Source organism: Trichechus manatus, unplaced genomic scaffold, assembly GCF_000243295.1.
Source record: "Trichechus manatus latirostris isolate Lorelei unplaced genomic scaffold, TriManLat1.0 scaffold00076, whole genome shotgun sequence".
In the NCBI taxonomy this organism is placed as follows: domain Eukaryota; kingdom Metazoa; phylum Chordata; class Mammalia; order Sirenia; family Trichechidae; genus Trichechus; species Trichechus manatus.
Window position 1 is genome coordinate 827,032 of NW_004444012.1, and position 23,644 is coordinate 850,675.

The 23,644-nt window shown below is 44.8% G+C and overlaps 1 protein-coding gene across 1 annotated transcript in view; it reads right to left on the reverse strand.

Annotated features, from left to right (window-relative positions):
* Window positions 1-23,644, reverse strand: part of RYR3 (ryanodine receptor 3) — a 420,187-nt gene that overhangs the window by 58,205 nt on the left and 338,338 nt on the right. The window contains exons 65-67 of the mRNA XM_004380716.1: window positions 22,721-22,851; window positions 13,738-14,058; window positions 10,676-10,916 (exon numbers count right to left, since the gene is read on the reverse strand). Of these exons, the coding sequence (XP_004380773.1) occupies window positions 10,676-10,916; window positions 13,738-14,058; window positions 22,721-22,851 (693 nt within the window). The remainder of the gene's footprint in view (window positions 1-10,675; window positions 10,917-13,737; window positions 14,059-22,720; window positions 22,852-23,644) is intronic.

Genomic DNA, 23,644 nt, shown 5'->3' on the forward strand with positions numbered 1-23,644 from the left:
CGGTGACAGGGTGGACCCGCAGCGGTGGCGGGCCAGCGTGTCAGTTGGGGCCGGCGTGTCGGTGACAGGGTGGACCCGCAGCGGTGGCGGGCCAGTGTGTCAGTGGCACTCTATCTGCGGCAGCATGGGGGGGGGGCATACGGGGCTAGGTGGGAGGGAGAAAGAAGAGAAAGGAAAGAAAAACATGGCAGTGTGGCAGGGCTGGGAAGACCTGGGGGCCAGTGCAAAGGGAAGGGGGTGAAGTATTGGGCTAGGTGAGAGATAGAAGGAAAAGAAAGAAAAAAAAAATGCTGGCATGGTGGAGAGCATGGGTGGGTTCAGGGCCGACCTAGGGCAGCTGCGGGTCGGTGTGAGGGTGGCTCTCTCGCCATGGTGGCATGGTGATGTCCAGTGAGGGAGGGGAGGTGACATACAGCGCTAGGTGGGAGGGGGAAGAAAAGGAAGAAGAAAAAGAAAAAAAAGCAAAAAATGGCAGCATGGTGTCAGCTGACAGTTGGGGCGGGGCGTATCCAGGATGGTGGCTGACTGGTGGCTCTCTAGCCATGGCAGTGTGGCGGAGGCCAGTGGGATGGGGTGGAGGTGGAGTGCAGAGCTAGATGGGAGGGAGAAAGAAAAGAAAGGGGAAAAAATGGTGTGGCAACAGCTGGCAGGTGGGGGCGGAGTGGACTCAGGGTGGCAGCGGGCTGGTAGTTCTCTAGCCGAGGCAGCATGGAACGGAAGGGTTGGAGGTGGCGTATGGGTCAGAAGATTGAAGGGTGGGAAAGTGTGTTTCTCTGGTTACCGGGTGCTCTGTCTCCTGTTCGGAGCTCCATGAAGTTGCCTTCTCCTACTCCCTGTCTGGGGTCATTGCTGGTTGTGTTCCAAGATGGCGACACTGTGCTGTGTTAGTTGGCAGAGGACCTCCACTCTGTATCTCTCCTCATTCTTTGTTTTCCTTCAGTTTCTTCTTCCATTTGGTGTTTGATCTAGTTCTTTATGCCTTCATTTGATGCTTAGGGTTTCAGGATTGATGTTTGTATCTGTTTTACTTAGTTTTTCGAGTCTTTGCTGCAGAGGGATGGCATGATACATCTGTCTAGGGTGTTGGCATGGACTGAATTATGTCCCCCCAAAAATGTGTGTTTCAATTTGGCCAGGCCATGATTCCTGGTGTTGTGTGGTTTTCCTATATGTTGTAAATCCTTCCTCTATGATGTTAATGAGGGAGGATGGGCAGCAGTTGTGTTAGTAAGGCAGGACTCAGTCTACAAGATTGGATGTATCCTGAGGCAATGTCTTGAGATATAAAAGACAGAAGTGAGCAGAGGGACAGGGGGACCCCATACCATCAAGAAAGCAGTGCCGGGAGCAGAGCGCGTCCTTCGGACCAGGTCCCTGTGCTGAGAAGCTCCTAGTCTGGGGGAACATTGATGAGAAGGCCGACAGAGAGTAAAAGCGTTCCCCTGGAGCTGACGCCCTGAATTTGGACTTTTAGCCTACTTTACTCTGAAGAAATAAATTTCTCTTTGTTAAAGCCATCCACTTGTGGTATTTCTGTTATAGCAGCACTAGATGACTAAGACAGGTGTCATGTTGCCTCTGCCTCCCCATCAAATTATATTTTATAAGGGCTGGGTGAGTTGCCATTTTCAAATACGTGCAAGGAGTGACACAAACCAAAAACCAAACCCACTGCCGTCCAGTCAATTCTGACTTATAGCGACCACAGTAGAAGTTAAATTGTCTACTGTCTTTCTTAGGTTAAAGAAAAAAGGCTCTTACAAACTGTCTGAAAAACCTGATGTTCCTTGGTGTATGCAGGGTAATAGCTATCAAAAGCCAGTTCCCTAAGCCTGAGAACATCAGACTGAATTGCCAGCCTAGATCTCCTGCCCATTCATGGACAGCATCAGGTTCAGGAAGGCAAGATGAAGACTTACTTGGCCAAGACCATTTTTGGATTCTTCTCTCATCTCCTGGATTCCTGACTGCCCTGGGTTCTAGCCTCAGGAAGGTTCTTGTCTAACCCCTCTTGTTTTCCACCTCAGCTAGCCTCTCCTTCATATGGTAGACACTGCTGGTTGTCTACCCGATACCCATTCTCCTCTTTTTCCTCAGTTACAGAACCCCATTTTATTCAGGGTAGCACTGTGCCTTGCTAAAGATCACATTACCCAGCTCCCTTGGTGCTAGGTATAGCCATATACCTAAGTTCTGGTCAATAAGATGAAAGTAGAAGTTGTTGGGTGAATCTTCTGGGAACGCTCTCTAAAAGGAGATCAGATAGCTGAAAGGTACCCCTATTCCTTTTCCCTTCTACACTCCTTAACTCCTACCTAGAATGAAGATATGACAGCTGGAACTGTGATTGCCACATTGCACCAGATGGTAACCTCGAAAATGGAAGCCACTGTTAAGGACAGAAAGACAGAAGGAGTGAGGGTCTCTAATGAGGAGCAACCATACTGGCTCTGGACGGCTATCTTTGGAATTCTTTTATATGGGAGGCTAAACGTCCAATTTGTTTAAGCCAATGTAGTCAGATCTCCATGACTAGCAGCTGATGCAGTTCAAACTGGAGGCTTGAGATTAGTAACACTCTTCGATTTCTTTTATATTGATTTTCAGGAGTGCTTTTTCAATGTCAAGTGTCAACTTTTATCAGAACTTCCAGCTGCTCATTCTTTAGTACTTTCGTTTAAATGAGCTTTGTAGATTTATGCTATGCCTTTAGTGGGAAGGGGCAAGGGATCATATCCTATTCTGCCAAGGAAAAGTACAGCCACAGGGAATACAGGTAGCAAGAGGTCTGAGAACAAAATCTTATGTAACAAACATTTCCTGGCAGGAGAAAGAAGACGATTTTGATTCCTTTGCCTTCATATGGGAATACATTTTTATCTGGATAAATTTTGCTTTGGATACCCTTGTTCCAAGAGGAAAATCTTTATTTTTTTGATCTAGTGAGTTTCTTTCCTCAGGCTCAGTAGGGTGGGTGTGAAGAATCATCTCATTAAATGTTTTCACCCAGGTTCACAGACTCTCCTCACCTCTCTCTTAAGCCAGACAGAGATGGTGTCGTGGTTTGAATTTTGTCTCCCCAAAAATATGTGTATCAATTTGGCTGGGCCATGATTCCCAGAATTGTGTGGTTGGCCTCTATTTTGTGATTGTAATTTTATGTTAAAGAGGATTAGGGTGGGATTGTAACATCACCCTTACCCAGGTCACATCCCTGATCCAAAGTAAAGGGAGTTTCCCTAGGGTGTGGCCTGCACCACCTTTTACCTTACAAGAGATAAAAGGAAAGGGAAGCAAGCAGAGAACTGGGGACCTCATACCACCAAGAAAAAACACCAAGAGCAGAGCGTGTCCTTTGGACCCAAGGTTCCTGCGCAGAGAAGCTCCTAGTCCAGGGAAAGACTGATGACAATGAGGACCTTCCTCTACAGCCAACAGAGAAAGCCTTCCCCTGGAGCTGACACCCTGAATTTGGACTTCTAGCCTACTAGACTGTGAGAAAATAAATTTCTCTTTATTAAAGCCATCCACTTGTGGTTATTTCTGTTACAGCAGCACGAGATGACTAAGACAGATGGTATTTGTAGGTACCCAGAAGATCTGGACCTCACCTCTCGTATTTGCCCATACCCTCTCTGCACTGATACAACCAGGCTCATCTCCTCCCTGCCCCCAGTTTCTCATGGAATTTACTCTTTCAGTCAATTTTCAGGCACTTGATCCCTTTGGAAGTACTTAACTGATCTGTGGGTCTCTCTTTTTTTTGTTGTTATGGTAAGTATGTATATAACAAAACATTTGCTACTTCAGACATTTTTTATATGTACAACTCAGTGACGTTAATTATGTTCAGCATATTGTGCAACTATCACCACTTGCAAATTTTTCCATCAGCCTTAACCGAAGCCCAGTACCCCCTAAGCAATAACTCCTTCTCTCCCCCTCCCCTTCACTCCTAGCAACCACTAATCAACTTTGGTCTCTACACGTTTGCCTATTCTAGACATTTCATATCTCCTGCACTGCATGCTGCCAAGAGGCAGTTGGAAAAAGCAAGGCTGTAGGTGAGGAAGACTGGGTTTAGAGGTGATGATTTGGGAATCCACCATGTGGAGGGGATGGTTGAAGCAGTCCAAGTAGATAAAATTATGGAGTTTATCAAAAGAAAACAAGACGCACAAAAACAGAATCTTGGGTGATAGCAACAGTGAGGTGAGTTAGATTTCCATTTTCAAAGAAATAAGTTAACAGGTTTTGAAAGAAAATAAAGCCATGCTCCTATGCTCATGGTGAAGTCCTGACTCAGAGGTCAGAGCTTACTGCAGCTTTGTCCCAAAGCTTCCTGCCCAACCTGTGGCAGTCTCCACATAGGATTTATTTGATCCCCTTCAACAGTTTCAGAGATGGATTTTCACCAAAGATCACACTATTCATAGCTGCTCATTCCTACATTCAGAGTATTTCTGATTCCCAGGAAGAAGGCTGAGAAGCCATTGCCTCTTACGGAGAGACTCCAGATTTATCTTGACTTATCTCCTGGCACAAGGCAGGTGGAGCTGATTTGTCTTGCCCCAATCCCATCACACCTGGAGATCTTGCTCATTTTTGGCCAGCTGAACACTGACTATTGGAAGCTTCTCTCCAAGAGAGTGTTCCAGATAGTGAAGAAACTTTAAACACTGCTGTGACAGTAAGGGCTAAACAGTGACAGAAAGAGTAAATTCCATGAGAAACTGTGGGAAGAGGGGAGACAAGCCTGGCTGCATCACTGAGGGGGCGTATGGGCAAATAGGAGAGGTTGGGTCAAGATCCTTTAGCTGCCTACAAATACCATCTCTGTCTGGCTTGAGAGAGATGTGAGAAGAGTCTGTGTGTCTGGGCGAAAACATTTAATGAGATGGCTCTTCACACCTACCACTATGACTCTGAAGAAAGAACCTCATTAGAGCTAAAGAGTAAAGGTTTTCCTCTTAGTACAAAGGTCTAACTTGAGCAGAAAAAATAACGGATAAAACAGGACAAGATGGTGGCCTTATTTATTCAATGAGCTCCCACAAGGGAGATTAGTTTTGCGTGGCTCTAGAGAGCAAAATCAAAGCCAATGGGTAGGGGTTAAAGATTTGAGCTTGAAATGGTCTGAACTGTCTGATACTGGAATGGAAGTATACACACGGCAATGCTGTACCTGTTGTCTTCCCCACCCGCCTTCTCCCTGCTACAACCTTAGTGGATGATCAGAGGCAGGAAATCCTCTCCAGCAAAAAAGAAGTGGACATTTATTCGTTAGAGTCCCTGGGTGGTGAAAATGGTTGATGTGCTCCGCTGCTAACCAAAAGGTTGGAGGTTCAACTCCACCCAGAGGCATCTCAGAAGAAAGGCTTGGCAATCTACTTCCTAAAAATCAGCCACTGAAAATCCTATGGAGGACAGTTCTACTCTGATACACATGGGGTCGACATGACTCGGTGTCAAACTCCACAGCAACTGGTTGGTTATTTATTTATCCAGTTGGAGGTCAGATAAAGTGACTTCTATGATCCCTGCCAACTCCACAATTCCATAGTTCCAAGCCAGGTACTTTTTTTGGATAAAGAGAAGGGTTGAAGTAGGTAAAGGCAGGCATGTAAGAAGGATGCATTTCTAAGCAGGGTTCATATGGCCATGATGCTTCCTGGTGTTCAGGGAAGAACAGGTTGAAAAGTGTACATGAATGAATTAATGATGATCTCAAAGACTCTCTGACATTGCCATTTTTAGCAACTGTCAAACACAGTGTAAGCAGAACACACTCTGCCTTGAGTCTTGATCATCAATAGTGACAATGCAATTAAAAAGCTATTTTAGGAGCAACCTTACTCTCCTTTTATTTTTATTTGGTTTTTACCTCCAACCTGACAAATTCCTTCTCTAAGCTGCCAACATAATTATGTTACTGGAAATGACTCAAATGACCCTCACAGTGGTGTCTTTTGAGAAAATGGGTATAATTTCCCATAGATAGGTAAGGAAATACACATACACACTATATATACGTACACACGCATACGCATATACACACAAATGTAATTCCTGTCCCTGGCAGAATGGAATTTCATTCAAAAAGTTAGCAATGTACCCCCAAATATTCACAGGTCTCCTTAATATCTACAATGAAGCCTGTTAAAATTAAACTTTCTCAAATTTCTGTGTTAGGGCTTTAAACTTTAAGAGGGTAAAGGTCTCTAATCTCTTGTTCTAACATTGAATGAAAAAGTCTGTGCTCACCCTATCAGTGCCCTTTATGATTTTACAGACGTACAGTCCTATGAGCCTCCATATTTATTGTTTAATTATTTATTAGGGTCCAATCAAATCTGAGGCTCCAAATAAACACACTGGGTTTGGGGGAAAGTGTGAGTTACATAGAAAATTTCTGGCGTTACATGAATTAACTTGCCTAATTAAGACACTGGAGCTTTTCCACCCTTGAGGTTCTGTGTAATAGGAGGGATTATGGGGAGTCGGGACCTGCAGCCCCATCCAGGCAGAGCATATGGCCAGGACCTGAAGGAAGTGACCGACAGGAGGAAAGGGAGGTGCATTGGGCCATGGCAAAGGGCTGAGGGCCAGGGCCAGGCAGAGATTGGGATTTGGGGCAACCTTCGGAAGGACTGAAGTGGGAGGAGAGGTCAAGACGGAAGGGAGCGGCAGGTTTGGGTGAGTTCATTATGTTGGGCTCTCTTTTCCCACCTCTACCTTCTAAGTGAGGAGCCCTGGTGGCGCAGAGGTTAAGAGCTCGGCTGTTAACCAAAAGGCTTGCAGTTTGAATCCACCAGCCACTCCTTGGAGACCCCATAGGGTCGTTCTACTCTGTCCTACAGGGTTGCTATGAGTCCGAATCAACTCGACGGCAACGAGTTTGGTTATAGGACTCTCCAAGTGATGCCAAATGTTAGAACAGAGACCTACATCATGAGGTCTCCTAAAGACTTTTGGCTTTGAATCTAATGTCATCAAGACTATACCAAGTTGTCTACTAATCCTGCGTCACTCCCCCTCATTTATCCATACTTCTGAGCTCCTAGCTCTATGATATTCTCCCCAATACATGACCAGTCTTTCTTCTCAGTGATTTCAATATATGTGCTGATGATCCCATGTGTGCTGGTGAACCACAGCCTCTCAGTTCATAGCTCTCACCTCTAAGATCTTACCCTCCACCTGCCTCAGCATTCAATTCCACAGCCATTACCAATAACTGCGACCTCTCCTCACTCCATAATCTTAAATTCATGCATCTGACTCTGTGACCACCACCTCTTATTTGGTACCCAGATGCCAACAATCCTTCAGTCCCACTGGAACCAACAATCCTTTATTCTTTCACCTTTTCACCATCCTTAGTCCCTTTTATGTCCTCACTTCCTTCATCTTCCAGATTAAATTCCATGGCCAGCCTTCATAATTACCCTTTTACATATACTCTCAACTCTCTAGCCGCTTCTGCTTTCTTATACTCACTGGGAAAAACTCCATCCCTGATTAAACCCAACTCTCTTCTTACTCTGGGCCTGTACCCAGCTGAACTTGGCTGGAGAAGAAGAGAACCTGATGATGGGTCTCATTAAATTCATGACCACAGATCTCAAGTGGGGCCCTCAATACTGCCCACCATCATACTGCGTTTCCCTCGTCCATTCGCTCCTCCTCTCTTCCCGGCAACTACTTCCTATCTTCTCTTCACTCAAGCCCCCCAGTACCTTCTCCCTATATCCCACTCTGAGTTATGACCTTTCTTCCTACTTTACTGAGAAAATGGAAGCAATTAGAAGAGGACTGCCACAGACCCCATCCATATACCTAAAATTAGCCAATGAAAACCTTATGGATCACAACAGAATATCATCCAGTATGGTGCTGGAAGATGAACCCCCTAGGCTGGAAGACATTACACAATAGCCACAACTCAAACATACCCATGACCATGAAGATGGTGCAGGACTGGGCAATGTTTTGTTCTGTTGTAGATAAGGTCACCATGAGTCATAGCTGATTCAACGGCATTAACAACATATCTATACCTATATTTATACCTATATACACATATATGTAGACATGTATGTGTATGTATATGTATTATGTGTGTATACATACACATATGTATATGTAGATATATGTGCATGAATATGTATGTGCGTATATACATATGTATATGTGTATGTACTTGTATATTCCGTATTTTTACACAAATAATGCGCACATTATACATTTCTTGGCAACTGCGCCATACCCTGGCCCATTATTTTCCTAGGTGTGCTATGAGCGTTATACGTGTGGGCACATTATTTACGTGGGTACATCATTTTCAAAAAATACAGTGCGTGTGTGTGCACGTGTATGTGTATGTATGCATATATGTATGTATCAGCATCAGTACTACACTCTGCCTTCCTGCCTGTTGCTGTGGATGGATGACCAACCCTTTGCCTGCTCAAGGACATTGATTCAGAAATTCTCTCTCTTTCTCTTACATTATCAATTTCCTCCTCTCTATTGGATTATTCCCATCAGCAAAGAAACAAGTTGACAAGTCTCCTATCTTAAACACTCCTCTCTCGACACTACTTCTGCCTCCAGCTAGCATCTCCTTTCTCTGTTCCTCTTTGTAGTAAAACGTCTTGAACAAGTTGTCTCTACTGCTCTCTTCAAGCCCTTTTCTCCCATTCTCTCTTAACCCTCACCAAAGAGGCTCTCATCTCCACAATTTCACTGAAACTGCCCTGCCAAGGTCACCAATAACCTCCACACTGCTTAATCTAACAGTGTAATTTCGGTTCTCACCTCACCAGCAGCATTTGAAATAATTGGTCCTCCTGGAAACACGTTGTGAAGCTGGCACCCAGCACACAACATTCTGTTGGTTTTTCTCTCACCTAATTGGTTGCTTCTTCTCAGTCTTATCTGGTGGTTCCTCAACTTCTCCCTGACCGCTTACAGTTGGAAAGCCCCAGAGCTCCGTCCTTGGAACTCTTCTTTCTCTTCCTCCATCCTCTATTTATCTCAGTTTCATGGTTCTTAAAGACTACATATCAATATGTTGAAAGCTCCGCAACTCACAGGTCTACATTTGACCTCTCCCCTGAAATCTGGACTCATATAGGCAACTGACCACTCAACACCTTCATTTTTATATCTCATGTTCTTCTTAGCTGCCGCAGAGCTGGCCCGACTTGGCCCCCAACTCATGGTGACCCCATGTGTTACAGAGTAGAACTGCTCTATAGGGTTTTCTTGACTGTGATCTTTATGGAAATGGTTCACTAGGTCTTTCTTCCATGGATCCACTGGGTGGGTTTGAACTGCCAACCTTTGGGTTAACAGCTGATTCCAAGCTACTTGCACCACCCATGTTCCTTTTTGTGTAATAGGAAGCTCAAATGTATCATGTCTGAAAGTGAACTACTGATCTTCCCCTCAGAAAAATCTGCCCTACCCACAGTCTCCCAAACTGGAAATTCTAACAGACCCTCAAAATAGACCCATAATTTGACAACTTTTCTCAGCCTTCACTGCTACCATCCTGGCCTCAGCCACCATCAACTTTTTAAAAAAAATTATGTTAAAATACACGTAAAATTTAGCATTAGTGACATTTAGTACATTCAGAGTTTTGTACACCGACTATCACTATCTAGTTGCAGAACATTTTCATCACCCCTAGAGGAAACCCCGTGCCCATTACGCGGTAACTCCCATTCCTCCCCCCACCGCCCGCTCCCTCCGACCCCCTCAACCACTTATCTGCTTTCTGTCTCTCTGGATCACATCAACTCCTAACGGGATCACTGTGAACTTCCTAACCTGTCTCTTTACTTCCTTATTTGCCCTCCACCCTCCGCCCCTGCCCCTCACCCCTCGTCACAGCGTTCAAAGAGTGAATCAGATCACATCACTAGTTTGTTCAAAACCTCCAACAACTTCTCATCTCACTCAGAGTAAAAGCCAGAGTCCTTTCAGTGGCCTCCATGTTGCCTCTCTGACCTCATCTCCTGTTCCCCCCACCCCTCACTCTGCTCCAACTACAATGGCCTCCCATGATTCCTTGAACATACCGATCATACTTCCCCTCAGGCCTGCACCAGATAAGCCCCCTTCCTCGAGACCTGCTTGGCTCCCTAGCTCCCTCCTCAATGTTGCTTTTTCAGTAACACCCTATTTCAAATTACAACTCCACATTCCCCTTACTCTGCTCTATATAATTTACTTATACATTTTATTGTTTGTCCTCCTCCCCATGAGAAAGAAAGCTCCTTGGGGCACAGATCTGTGTTCTGGTCCCCCAATGCCTATCACAGTGCCTGACACAGTCAATTCATACATGCTGAATCAATGAGTGAAGGAACAACAGAGGGGCAGATGTGGTTCACGGCTGCCCTTGTTCAACCAACTTCTCACCTGTGGTAGCCTTGAGGATGGAAAGGGCCATGCCATTGACCATACAGAGTCATTGGTCAAAGAAAGCACTGCCCAAAGGCACCACCCCAGGGAGGTGTTGTGGGGAGGGACAGGCTGTCAGTTAGAGCTGTGGTCTCCTCTTGTCTCACATAAAACCACCCGACACTATCTTTTCATTCTATTCTGTTGCCCGAATTAGCCCCAGAATGGGGCAGCCAGGCTTCCACAGTCTCCTCCATACCTGCTGTTGTCCACATAGCGAATCAGCATGGGGTAGAAGGCATAGAGGTCTCTGCAGAGGACTGCAAACTCATCCAGGATCAGGAGCTCGGCCTCCTGGGTGTCCCCTTTGCTGTCGGCTTTCAGCTGCTCCTCCTCCTGCACTATCTTGACGGCCTTTTTCTTCAGCTTCTCCAGCGTTGGGATAAAGTGGCTTCTCAGCAGGTCAGGCCTGGCTTTGCTGATGATCGGCTGGGCGTACACTGTGTTTGCAAACAGAAGGGGGTGTCCCTTCATTTCACTCATTATGACAACTGATAAAAATGAAAGAGGCAATGCTGAAAAGGGGGGCTGTAAAACCCACAATGCAGGATAGCGCTTGCCCTTAATTCCTTCCTTGACCTTCCCTCTCATAAAGCCACACTTGGGAGGACTCACAGGAGAAGGTCCCTCTTCCTGCTCTGCTCCCCAGGTGGTGGGAGACCCTGCCACCCCGACCTCCTCATGCATGGAGCACGCCACACCTCTGCACTCTTCACAGCAGACCATCTTGTATTGCTTTGTATGACTTTCATGTTGCTCTTTTCTCCCTCTTGGAGAAAGCCTTTTGTTCATAATAACCGATGTTGTGCTCAGCCAACAAAGGAGCTCAGCATATGATTTCTGGTTATGTTACAGGTAAATCTGCTGTTAAAAACTGAGTAACCCAACTGCAGTCTTAGCTCTGGACAGTGGAGAACTGTCAGCCTGCTGCCTGGAGGCTCCTCGGGCCCCGAGAAGACAGACAAACTGGTATCAACTATAAACGAACGGAGAGGCTGGGGCGGCCCCTAGCAGCACAAGGCATCAGTGGGACTAGGATTCTGGCCTTCATAAAGATAGTAAAACCTGCCATGTCTTACCCTATTTCTTAAATGGAATATACCACTGGTTTAATTCACAATAAAAATCAGAATTGAGTAATTGTAAAAAAAAGCAAAACAAACCCAATAATTTAAATAAAATGAGTAAGAGTCACGAGCCGTCGACAATATGCACTCAAGTATGTATTTCAGAGTTTCTTGAGGTGGTGGTGGGTGCTGTTAGGTGCTGTCAATTTTCACTCACAGCGACCCCATGTGACAGACTAGAACTGCCCCATTGGGTTTTCTAGGCTACAATCTTTACAGGAGAAGATCATCAGCTCTTTCTCCTGCAGAGTCACTGGGTGGGTTCCAACCGCCAACTTTTCAGTCAGCAGCTGAGCCCTTAACCGTTGTGCCACCAGGGCTCCTTTACATTCTTGCACTTTTGCTCCTAAATCTCACTTTCTATTATTTACCTTCGTAAACAAGACAACTTTAGAAAGAGAAGATTAGTGAGCTCTGTGATGCGAAGCATTAACGAAGAAGTCACTGTGGGCGCTGTCATAGCTCATACTTCACACCCCACCCATCACCGAGACGCGATTCTGCTTCAGGTCTGGCATCAGAATAACTACATCTGATGTGGATGATTGGGGGCTGCTATTTAGAATCGACTTTGTGGAGTCATAGGAATTAAGTGGCCTGATTGAATGAGATGGGGATTCACCTGGGGAATGACAGGCTTCGGTACTACTCCCATCAGTGCCCCTGATGCTGTGACACCTTTCCTCACTGTATCTCTGTCTTTCCTTCCCTTACTCCAAAACCTGTTGCCGTTGAGTCGATTTCAACTCATAGTGACTCTACAGGACAGAGCAGAACTGCCCCATAAGGTTTCCAAGGAGCAGCTGGTGGATTCGAACTGCCGACCTTCTGGTTAGCAGATGCAGCTCTTAACCACTGCACCACTGGTCAGAGCTCCCTTACTCCAGATCTACAAACTAGTGCTCATCGGCAAATTGCCTTAGGGGTTAACAATATTCTAAGGCTAAGGAGTAAGAAAGGAAAACCAGCTTAATTTACTCACATGCCCACCAAAACCAAAAACCAAACCCATTGCCATCGAGTCAGTTCTGACTCACAGCGACCCTATAGGACAGAACAGAACTGCCCCATAGGGTTTCCAAGGAGCGCCTGGTGGATTCAGACTGCCAACTTTTAGTTAGCAGCTAAGCCCTTAACCACTGCACTACGTGGGCTCCTATATGCCCACAGAGGCCTATATCATCTAGCAGCTACCAGCACACAAAAGTATTTATAATTTTGATCTCAGTTCATTTGAGACCGAAAGGGAGCAGAAACTTCTCTTCCTTGGTCTGGCGGAGAGGCACTCATTTTTTTTTTTTTGTCTGGGATGGTAAATTCCCAGAGTTGGGCCAATAGCTCCTTTTGATGTTTGCCACTGTGTTTGATGATCTAGCAGGTTACCTGGGTGAAGCTGTTACTGGCTAACTCCTCTGGCTAAACTGTGGCTCCATCAAAAGCAATGACTTTGCCTCATCTCCTATCTCCTCACTCAAATTTGATATAGAGGACACTAAATATTCACAGCTTCCGGCAGAAAGTGTGGTCGTTTATTTTCCAAGCCTCTCCTTTTTTGAGGTTGCTTCAGGAACAGAAAATCAGCTAACTGCATTCATTAAGAGCCTACTGCATGTAAAGAGTCTTAGAGGGATATCAAAGAATTGAAAAAAACTAACAACCCAGAGTCCTGCTACTGTGAGCCTATACTAGAAAAGGGTCTTAAAAAGCATAAAGTGAAATACAAATGTAGAATGGCATTAAGGAGTTTGCAGCCTAGTTGGGAGGAAGTCTTATACATGTAAAAAGCAGGATCACTTACCAAGGAAATTATGGACAATTACCACACTAAGAGCAAACGGGGTTCCTGAACATCAAAAGCAAATAAAGGACTGATCATCAGAGTTGGGTGGAGTTCACCAGAAGGGCTTCCTGGGGATTTGAAGGGCCTGGATTTGTGGGGAATGGGGCATGAGGATTTGCCCCAGGGAGCTCTGCCAAGGGGCTAAGTGGATTCTCTTTACTATTAAGCAACTGAGGGGAAAAAAGTTGTAAACATAGAACAGCACTTTCTCCAAGTCATCATGGAGTCAACAAGACAGACGAAAACAGAACCCAGGCATCCTGGACCCCGGGGGAGAAAAGGCAGCTGTGTTACCTGCAATGCGTTTCATCCACAAGGCCTCGTCGATGCCCAGGTTGTTGTTGATGATTTTCAGAATGTTGCCCAGGATGACACTGAGGTGTTCGGAGGTGACCTGGGTGCAGCAGGACCCCGCACTGGGGGGCAGGTTCTCAGGGCCCTGCTCCCACCAATAGGACAGGTAGTTGCAGAGCATGGGCAAGATCACCTCGATGACATGGGGCATCTCGGTGTACCGGGCCCCTGACTCAGCCAGGTCGTTGATTTCCTTCATCAGGCCTTCCAGGTGGGGGATGTCGGGACACATCTCTTCCACAGTGTCTGGCATTCCCAGAACTGACCAAGAGGGTACAGGAAGAATAAAGGGACAGTAATTCACATGCACAAGTAGTGTCCCCTCCCCCACTTCCTTTGGTCCTTAGATACAGGTTTCTACACCAGGGCCTCATTAGTGAGTGCTGGATATGGATGAACTCCTGTTCTCCAACTGTCTGTGTAAAGACTGCGGCTTCCAGAAGCTGCACTTCTTCCTAGATGTCATCCCCGTTGCCGTTGAGTCAATTCCAACTCATGGCGACCCCATGTGCTATGGAGTAGAACCGCTCCACAGGTTTTCTTGGCTGTAATCTTTATGGAAGCAGACCCTCAGGCCTTCCTTCCATGGCACTGCTGGGGGTGGGGGGACGGTTCCAACCACCAACCTTTTGGTTCGTGGTGGCACGCAAACCATTTGCATCACCAAGTGATCCTCCTAGATGTCATATTCAGGGTAAAACAATTAAACATCTGGTTAAAGGAACATCACAGAGACATGGCTGAGGAACATTCCTAAGATTTCTCTTTTATAAAGCCCGTCTCCTGCTTCCATTGCAGAGAAGACAGTATGGGAGAAGAAAAGGCAGTTTTCACTTGCCAAGTCGTGGTTCAATCACTTGAATCACTGGATCATATTTGTACTGTTCATAAAAGCAAAGAGAAAACCCTCTCATCAAACATCCCTTCCTCTGGACCAGGAACAACAAGATTTTCCATCCAGTTGAAATTTTGAAAAAAAAAAAGAAATTGCACATGTTGCCTTCTGGATGTCCAACAGAAGTTATTGATGACCTGCAGTAACCTGTGCCAAGGTTTCCTGTCAATCACTTAAATATTTTTGTTTCTCAAGGTTTATTTATAAGAATAGTGATTTAGTCCTATCTTCTCCTCAGGCCCAATAGTTCAGGTCACTTCACGGAACAAGGAGTGACAGGATGAAGCGGCAACAGAAGAAGGTCAACATTTACACCAAGGAGGTTGGCAAGATCCAAAATTCAGAAACAGAAGCAGCAAGAGGAATTATCTGTCCTGCTTCCCCTAAGGTAAAGGACACTGTTTCCTACAGCACAAGGGGAGAGAACAGAAGTATCGTGAGGTTCCCCACAGGGGAGACCTCAGACCCACCTTGAAGATAACAAGGGCTCTGAGTGGAGGGGCATGGGATGGTTCTGAGTGGAGAACCCCAAGCCCAAAAGCTTTGCATATGCATCCATTCATCTAACTGCTCTCTGCAGGGTCTGGCTGTGTCCAGGGAGTTCTTCAGGGAGGTGGAGCATATGCAGACTTCACCCTTGGACCAAACTTCTCCAACTGGGGCAGAAGCATTGGGCTCTACAGGAGCTAGGGCATCCGAGAAGTCACAGGAAAAACGTGGCAGATTTGGGGAAATTATTTTTTATATTAGGAGTAAACTGCAAAGATCTCATGAATTTTAAGGGTAAAGCAGAAAATTTCAAATAATATTTTAGGTTTAGTAAATTGGTTTATGCCTGGGGGCCCCTTGCCATTGGGGTTACTGCTGGCTTTTGGTATCTCTTCTCTAGATTTTGGGTTTATAGGAATTGAACATGTTATCAGGAGGGACCAGTGCCTAGAGAAGGACATCATGCTTGGTAACATAAAGGTCAGCGAAAAAGAGGAAGACTCCCAGTGAGATGGGCTGACACAGTGGCTGCAATGATGGGCTCAAGCACAACAAGAATCGTGAAGACGGCGCAGGACTGGGCGGTGTTGTGTTCTGTTGTACACAGGGTTGTTATGAGTCGGAACAGACTCAACGGCACCTAACAACAAGAACAACAGGAACTGAAGGGTTGATAAATAAGAGAGGCTACACCAAATTCCACGGCCTTTAGGAATATCGGCCAATTGGAAGGGACTATTTTGACTTCTCCAATGGTAGTACTTCCTGGAGCAGAGATACAGAACGATATTATCTCGGCTATCTTTGAGAGAAGGAATCCGTGGCTGAGATGATCAGTTCATCTGGGATTGTGTGCGCATTTATGGATAGTGTGGACAGTTGCACAACATGATGAGCGCAATTAATGTCACTGAATTGTACATGTAACAAACGTTGCCATGGCAGATTTTGGTTTATATATGTATGTGTATATATACACGTGTATATACATATCCCCACAATAAACACAACAACAACGAAGCGATGGACCCAGAGGAGCCTTACTGGGAAGGTCCGACGAAATCCTAACATCCTTTCCCTAATGATGACTCCTGGCTTCTATCACTGTAGCATTTTGGCGGACAGACGTCTAAAGATTTCTCCCCTTTAGAAGTCAGGGATGGCCCAGTGCCTTTCAAAATCCAAACGATTCCAAAGGGCCAGTAGCACATAAGACAAAGAACTCTGAGTTCCTGTCCTTCACAGCAGAAGGGAATTATACGGCCAGACACGGTCCACTGCCAAGCCAGTCACTTGCAAAGAACAAGCCTGTCCTGTATCTCGCAGCAGAGCAACAAGTGTCTTGGGCGACATCAACACGGGAGTCTGGGGAGACCCTCACACACAAAATACCTTTACCCATACACTCTCAGAGTAAATAGATAAGTCAGACTTTCTACATTGGGGCTCTACGCACACAACAAAGTCAACTGCTCTAGGTGCAATTTAATTTTACAATTATTTGTTATAAGATGCTAATGAGAAGGGTCGTGTGTGTGTGTGTGTGTGTGTGTGTGTGTGTGTGTGTGTGTGTGTGTGTGTGTGTGTGTAAATGTCACATAGACAGTACATCATCATGGGCACTTTTATCCCCTACCTAAGAAAAACACAGCTACTCAGGGTTGCCATACTGAAGTCATTATAATGACCTTTAAGTGTTATTTATATGTAATTGGTCCTTGAGTGGAACAAACATTTACGATTCAGAAGGTGTTTTGTACTTTAAATGCCACATAATAAATCCATAGAATGAACTCTGCTGCGTTAGCTACCTGAAAAACAGCAGCTGGGTCCCGTTAGAACAAGACACAAGACTGTTAGGGAGGAATCATTAGACTACACTGTCCTTTCATTGAAGGAGCCCTGGTGGCACAGTGGTTAAGCACTAGGCTGCTAACTGAAAGGTTGGTGGCTCAAACCCACCAGCCGCCCTGAGGGAGAGAGATGTGGCAGTCTGCTTCTGTAAAGATTTACAGCCTTGGAAACCCTGTGGGGCAGTTCTACTCTGTCCTACAGGGTCACTATGAGTCAGAATCAACTGGACGGCAACAGGTCTTGTTTTCAGTTTGGTCTTTTCATCAAAGGTTCTCAAAGTCTGCCCAGCAGTATCAGCATCACCTGGAAACTTGTTAGAAATGCAAATTCTCGGGCCCCCACCCCAGACCTACTGAATCCAAAACTCCAGGGTGGGGCCCAACGATCTGTAGATCTGTATTTTAACAAGCCTTCCAAGTAATTCTGATGCATGCTTGAGTTTGAGAACCATTGAGTTAGGTTCTACAGTTGTATTTTCCCCACTGAGCAGCTCTTCACTCCAGAAGACATCAGAGAGGATCACCTCTCTGCAACACAGGCAGATGGCTTACGATGGAATTCGATCTCCTTTTTCTCTGGTTGAATACGCCACAGAGGGTATAGAAAGTAAACTGGCTGGTGACTAGGATGTTTTTGGTCAATCAATATTCTGATTAATAGACCGCTGCCATCCATAAACAAAGACCTTACCTATTTTTTAGTCACTGGCATATAGCCGTATTAAACCTTTTCCAGGCATACCTGAACCTTTTTTTTTTTTTGGATTCAGAAAATGCTTCAGGATCTTAAGGTGTTGGGATTACTAAAACTGAATGATTCTGCTAGCAAAACACCAACTGCCAATTAATAGAGATGTCCAGTTGATTGAAGGCTTGCTAAATCAGCTCATACTGTATTTCTAAACTACAGGCTCACATCATCTGTCACCCTATACATCCCTCCCCTCCTCTTCTATCCCTCAGGGTGCCAGCTTTGTATAATGAATGAAGTCTCCCTTCTCAGAACCCATTAAGCCATCAGTCATCTTTGCAGAAGGCAAAATGGTTGCCCCAGAATACATATTCACACATACACTACTTTTCAAGAGCCAGACACATGGTCAACATTCACTCTATGCTGATTAACTGAATGCTAAAAAAAAAAAGGGCTCAGCAGACTTGGGCATTAAGTCCCACAGTGTTTCATGGATGGATGAAGTACTGTGTCACCCTTAATCACAATCTTGTGATTGTGGAGTATGCAGTGATCGGTACTTATTTTTTTATTTAGAAATGCATCTTACTGAGTCAATGCAAAAGCATGTAAAACAAGAAGGAAAATTTTTCAAATAGCCTTTGAGAAGGAGAACAATGGGAGTGAGTCAGTGCCTTCCTTTCAAAACCAAAACAGGGTTTTCTTCATCTTTGTCAAGTTCTTATTTTGCCCTGCTACTACAGAGCTGGTCTATCTCTTTGCCAAGGTGCAGCTCTAAGCACTGGTTATACCAAGACAGAGACACACTATTTCTTGAGTCATAGTTGGGATAGGATGAACGTATAAATATCTAGGACCGTCATAAATAGGCCCCATGTCCTTTGGAATTGGGGGGCAATGCTGGGGCTGGCATTTGCCTGCAGATAGTACAACCATTTCTCAACTTCACCGAAGCCTGCTCAGTTGTTTTGCTCCCTTTAGCAGCAAGCTGTGAGTCATTTGAAATCACGAGTGGGCAGAGAAAAACAAGGTTGGAAATGTATTTTTGCTAGTCTCAAGAAAGGGTGAGGGAGCTGGGGAAGGTTTCACTTAACAAATTTCATATGGGGCTTTGGAAAGTTGAGGCATCTTGGCCATGTATCTCTCTCGGCTACCTCTGAGAACACTAGTCCTCACTGTCTTCTAGCTGAGCAACAGAATTCTATTAAGCAGCCTTGTCTAGATGGTCCTGAGGGTCATTACTGGGGGAAATGTACCTCTTTTACTGAATTAATGACAATCAAGTGGGAATAAAACCTCCATGGCTTGACACTGCATTCTTAGATGGAAAGAGGAGTGGTGACAAAGAAAAGTGTGGCACGAACTCTGGGGTTTGCTGGGAGAGTCTTCTTCCTCATCTATCTAGCTTGTCAACTCTCAAAGGTGGTGGCAAAATCTTTCCTCTGCTTTACTTCCTGTGTTCTCACAAGAAAACATCTCTTATTCTCTTAGAACTCTTCTCCCTTGGGGTCTCATGGCAGTGTGAAAAAGGGGGCTTGGACTAAATGGGATTGCTACTCAGTCCATCATCTATTGGACTCAGTACTTCAATATTAAGAAAATATTGGTTCTGGATAGGAGTGGTTCTGGTTTGAAATGGTTTACTTGGGTTTTTTCTTTTTCTTAATATTGATTAGGTCCGTGGTTTGATAATTTTTGCCTCAGGTTACACTGAATCATTTTAGTTTATTCTAGTTGGAGCTCAAACTTGAGTCAAAGTCCTTTCTTGAAACCTTCTCTGTTAAAGAAGCAAGATTACAGTTAATCCAGACACGTGGGTCTTCCCTCCATTGCCTAGAAGCAGGTGTACAATCTGACTTGGATTCTAAGTTCTAGGTTATTCTAGAACAAGAGTTGCAAACTTTTTCTGTAAAGGGTCAGACAGTAAATATTGTAGGCACTGTAGGCCAGACAGGCTCTGTCACTGTGCTCAACTCTGCTACTGCAGTGCTAAAGCAACCGTCAACAATATGTAAACAACTGGGTTCCAATAAAACTTTATTTACAAAAATAGGCAGTGGGCCACATTTCACCCATGGGCTCATACTGATCCATATTCTAAAACCTAGTGCATCAATGCTTCTGTTAAAAAACTCCTTTTCCTTAGTCAAAACAGCCTGGTACTGGTACAACAACAGATACATACACCAATGGAAAAGAATTAAGAATCTAGATGTAAATTCATCCACCTATGAGCAGCTGATATTTGACAAAGGCCCAAAGTTCGTTAAATGGGGAGAAGACAGTCTCTTTAACAAATGGTGCTGGCAAAACTGGATATCCATCTGCAAAAAAATGAAACAAGACCCATACCTCCACCATGCACAAAAACTAACTCAAAACAGATCAAAGACCTAAATGTAAAATTGAAAATGATAAAGATCACAGAAGAAAAAATAGGGACAATGCTAGGAGCCCTAATACATGGCATAAACAGAATACAAACCATAAGTAACAAAGCACAAACACCAGAAGAGAAACTAGGTAACTGGGAGCTCCTAAAAATGAAATACTTATGCTCATCAAAAGACTTCACCCAAAGAGTTAAAAGACAACCTATAGACTGGAAAAAAAATTTTTGGCTACGACAAATCTAATCAGTGTCTAATCTCTAAAAGCTACAAGATACTGCAAAACCTCAACAACAAAAAGACAAACAACCCAATTAAAAAATGGGCAAAGGATACGAACAGGCACTTTGCCAAAGAAGACTTTCAGATGGTTAACAGACACATGAAGAAATGCTCATGATCATTAGCCATTAGAGAAATGCAAATCAAAACTACAATGAGATACCATCTCACCCCAACAAGGCTAGCATTAATCCAAAAAACACAAAATAATGAATGTCGGAGAGACTGTGGAGAGACTGAAACACTTATACACTGTTGGTGGGAATGTAAAATGGTACAACCACTTTGGAAATCGATTTGGCGCCCACTTAAAAAGCTAGAAATAGAAGTACCATACAATCCAGCAATCCTGCTCCTTGGAATATACCCTAGAGAAATAAGAGCTGTCACACAAATAGATATATGCATACCCATGTTCATTGCAGAACTGTTCACAATAGCAAAAAGATGGAAACAACTTAGGTGCCCATCAACGGAAGAATGGATAAACAAATTATGGCATATTCACACAATGTAGTACTACACAACGATAAAGAACAACGACGAATCCTCGAAACATAACATGGAGGAATCAGGAAGGTATTATGCTAAGTTAGTCACAAAAGGACAAACATTGTAGAAGATCACTATTATAAGAACTCAAGAAAAGGTTTAAACACAGAAGACAACATTCTTTGATGGTTAAGGGGGTGGGGGAGAGGGAGAAGGGTATTCACTAACTAGAAAGTAGACAAGAATTATCTTAGGTGAAGGGAAGGACAGCACACACTACAGAGGAACTCAGCACAACTGGACTAAACCAAAGCTAAGAAGTTTCCTGAACACAACCAAACACTTTGAAGGACAGAGTAGCAGAGGTAGGGGTGTGGGGACCATGGTTTCAGGGGACATCTAGGTCATTTGGCATAACAAAGTTTATTAAGAAAATGTTCTGCATCCCACTCTGGTGAGTGGCATCTGGGGTCTTAAAAGCTAGCGAGCAGCCATCTAAGATGCATCAATTGGTTCCAACCCACCTGGAGTAAAGGAGAATGAAGAACACCATGGACACAAGGAAAGTATTAGCCCAAGAGACAGAAAGAGCCATGTAAACCAGAGACTTCATCGGCCTGAGACCAGAAGAACTAGATGGTGCCTGGCTACCACCATTGACCACCCTGACAGGGAACACAACAGAGAGTCTGACAGAGCAGGAGAACAGTGGGGTGCAGAACTCAAATTCTAGGAAAAAGACCAGATTTAATGGTTTGATTGAGACTGGAGGGACCCTGGAAGACATGGCCCCCAGACTCTCTGTTTGCCCAAAACTAAAACCATTCCTGAGGCTAACTCTTCAGACAAAGACTAGACTGGACTATGGGACATAAAATGATAATCATGAAAAGTGTGCTTCTTAGCTCAAGTAGATACATGAGACTAAATGGGAAGCTCCTGTCCGGAGGTGAGATGAGAAGGCAGAGAGGGTCAGGAGCTGGCTGAACAGACATGGGAAATCCGGGGTGGAAAGGAAGAGTGTGCTGTCACAGTACAGGGAGAGCAACTAGGGTTACATAACAATGTAGGTATAAATTTTTGTATGACAGACTAACCTGAATTGTAAACTTTCACTTAAAGCACAACAATAAAAAAAAAATTCCCTTTCTTGCATGATTTCAGTTTTGTTTGGTGGCTTTCTGTGTTTAGTCATCCATGGGGATAGAGAACACGTGGTCAGCATCTTTGAAAGCATAACCTCTCCTTGGATTTGATTACAATAATTAGAGTATTAGAGTGGATATGCACTCCACTTCTGATGATACTCTGGAGAAAGGGACACATCCCCAGGTATAGAAAGGGAACTGAGAGCTGGGGCAGAAAAGAGAACTTGAGGTTAGGATGGAAAGGATTTAGAAATCAACTACATTGTCTCCTAACTTTACAGAAGAAGAAACTAAAGTCTAATGATAACAAGGAGTGCTGGTGGTGTAGTGGTTAAGAGCTTGGCTGCTAACCGAAAGGACAGCAGTTCGAATCCACCAGTTACTCCCTGAAAACCCTATGGGGCAGTTCTACTCTGTCCTGTAGGGTGGCTATGAGTTGTAATTGACTCGATGGCAATGGTTTTTTAATGGGTTTAATGACAAGAAAGTTCTTGCCATGCCCATTTATCCAATAGGATGGAGACATGCAATCTAGCCTCTAACTCTGGGGTCCTGACCCCCCTCGGTGCAGGTAAACCAACAGAGCTGCAAGGCTGCTGCTCCCTGCCTGTGTGGCCTTCCTGGCCGCTCCTCTCTCAGCACAGGGAATGGGTCAATGACCTGTGGGGGAGGATACTTACTAGACCTCTCCCTGGGGGTTTTGGTGTTGAAGACAGAGAGTGGATTGTAGCAGTTAAGGGTGGGCTCCAGGAATGCCACTGGTATGGCTGCTGCCAGTGAGGCCAGACATTCTCCGAGGGCAGGACGTTGCCTGGAAACAAAGAAATCCATTCAGAAGTGGTGCCACCCACATGCTGGCCCCATGCACTGGTGAGCCAGGTCCCTTTCCCAGGATGTCTCAGACCCTTTCTCCATAGATTACTCTGTTACGCCATCCCTGGGCGCTGGAATCAGTAGGGTTACACGCACTTCTCCCTCCCCTGATCTTGCTCCAAACACTAAGCCAAAGGTTCACAATGATATCACTCCTTGGCACTCGGTTCTTCACTGGCTAAGGTGCTATCATACACTGTGTAGCTTTGCCTTCTCTCCCAGCATACCAGAGAGTAAGTTCTACTGACATCCAAATTAAAATTGATCCTCCTTGTTCTCAAAATGCTTTGAAATCATCTATGTAAATTCTCATGGAGATCCTGTGGCCACTAGAGGGAACAGTAGATAAGAAGCCAAAAACACCGAGAAGATACTGCCTTGCAATACGAACAAGAGGTCCTGAAGCATACTGCTCGGTTTCAAGGAGAGACCTACAACATTCTCGTTCCCTTCCTTTGCTTCCACGAACATCTGAGCGTCCACCACGGATTAAGCTCTGGGTTTTAGATCTTTCTGTGAAACAAGCACACAAACTAAAACAAAATTCTTAGGATGCCTAGTTCAGTGTTCTTTCCAGCAGAGAGGGCTTGGCTTTCTTGCAGGATAACCAAGTTTCTGTGAGTGTAAACGAGGGGAACGAGGCACTTGGCTAGTTAAAGCAAATCTGGGCTTAGCCTTGGGGTTGTACTGTCTAACCTAGCAAATCCTTTCTGCTAGTGAGACAATACAGT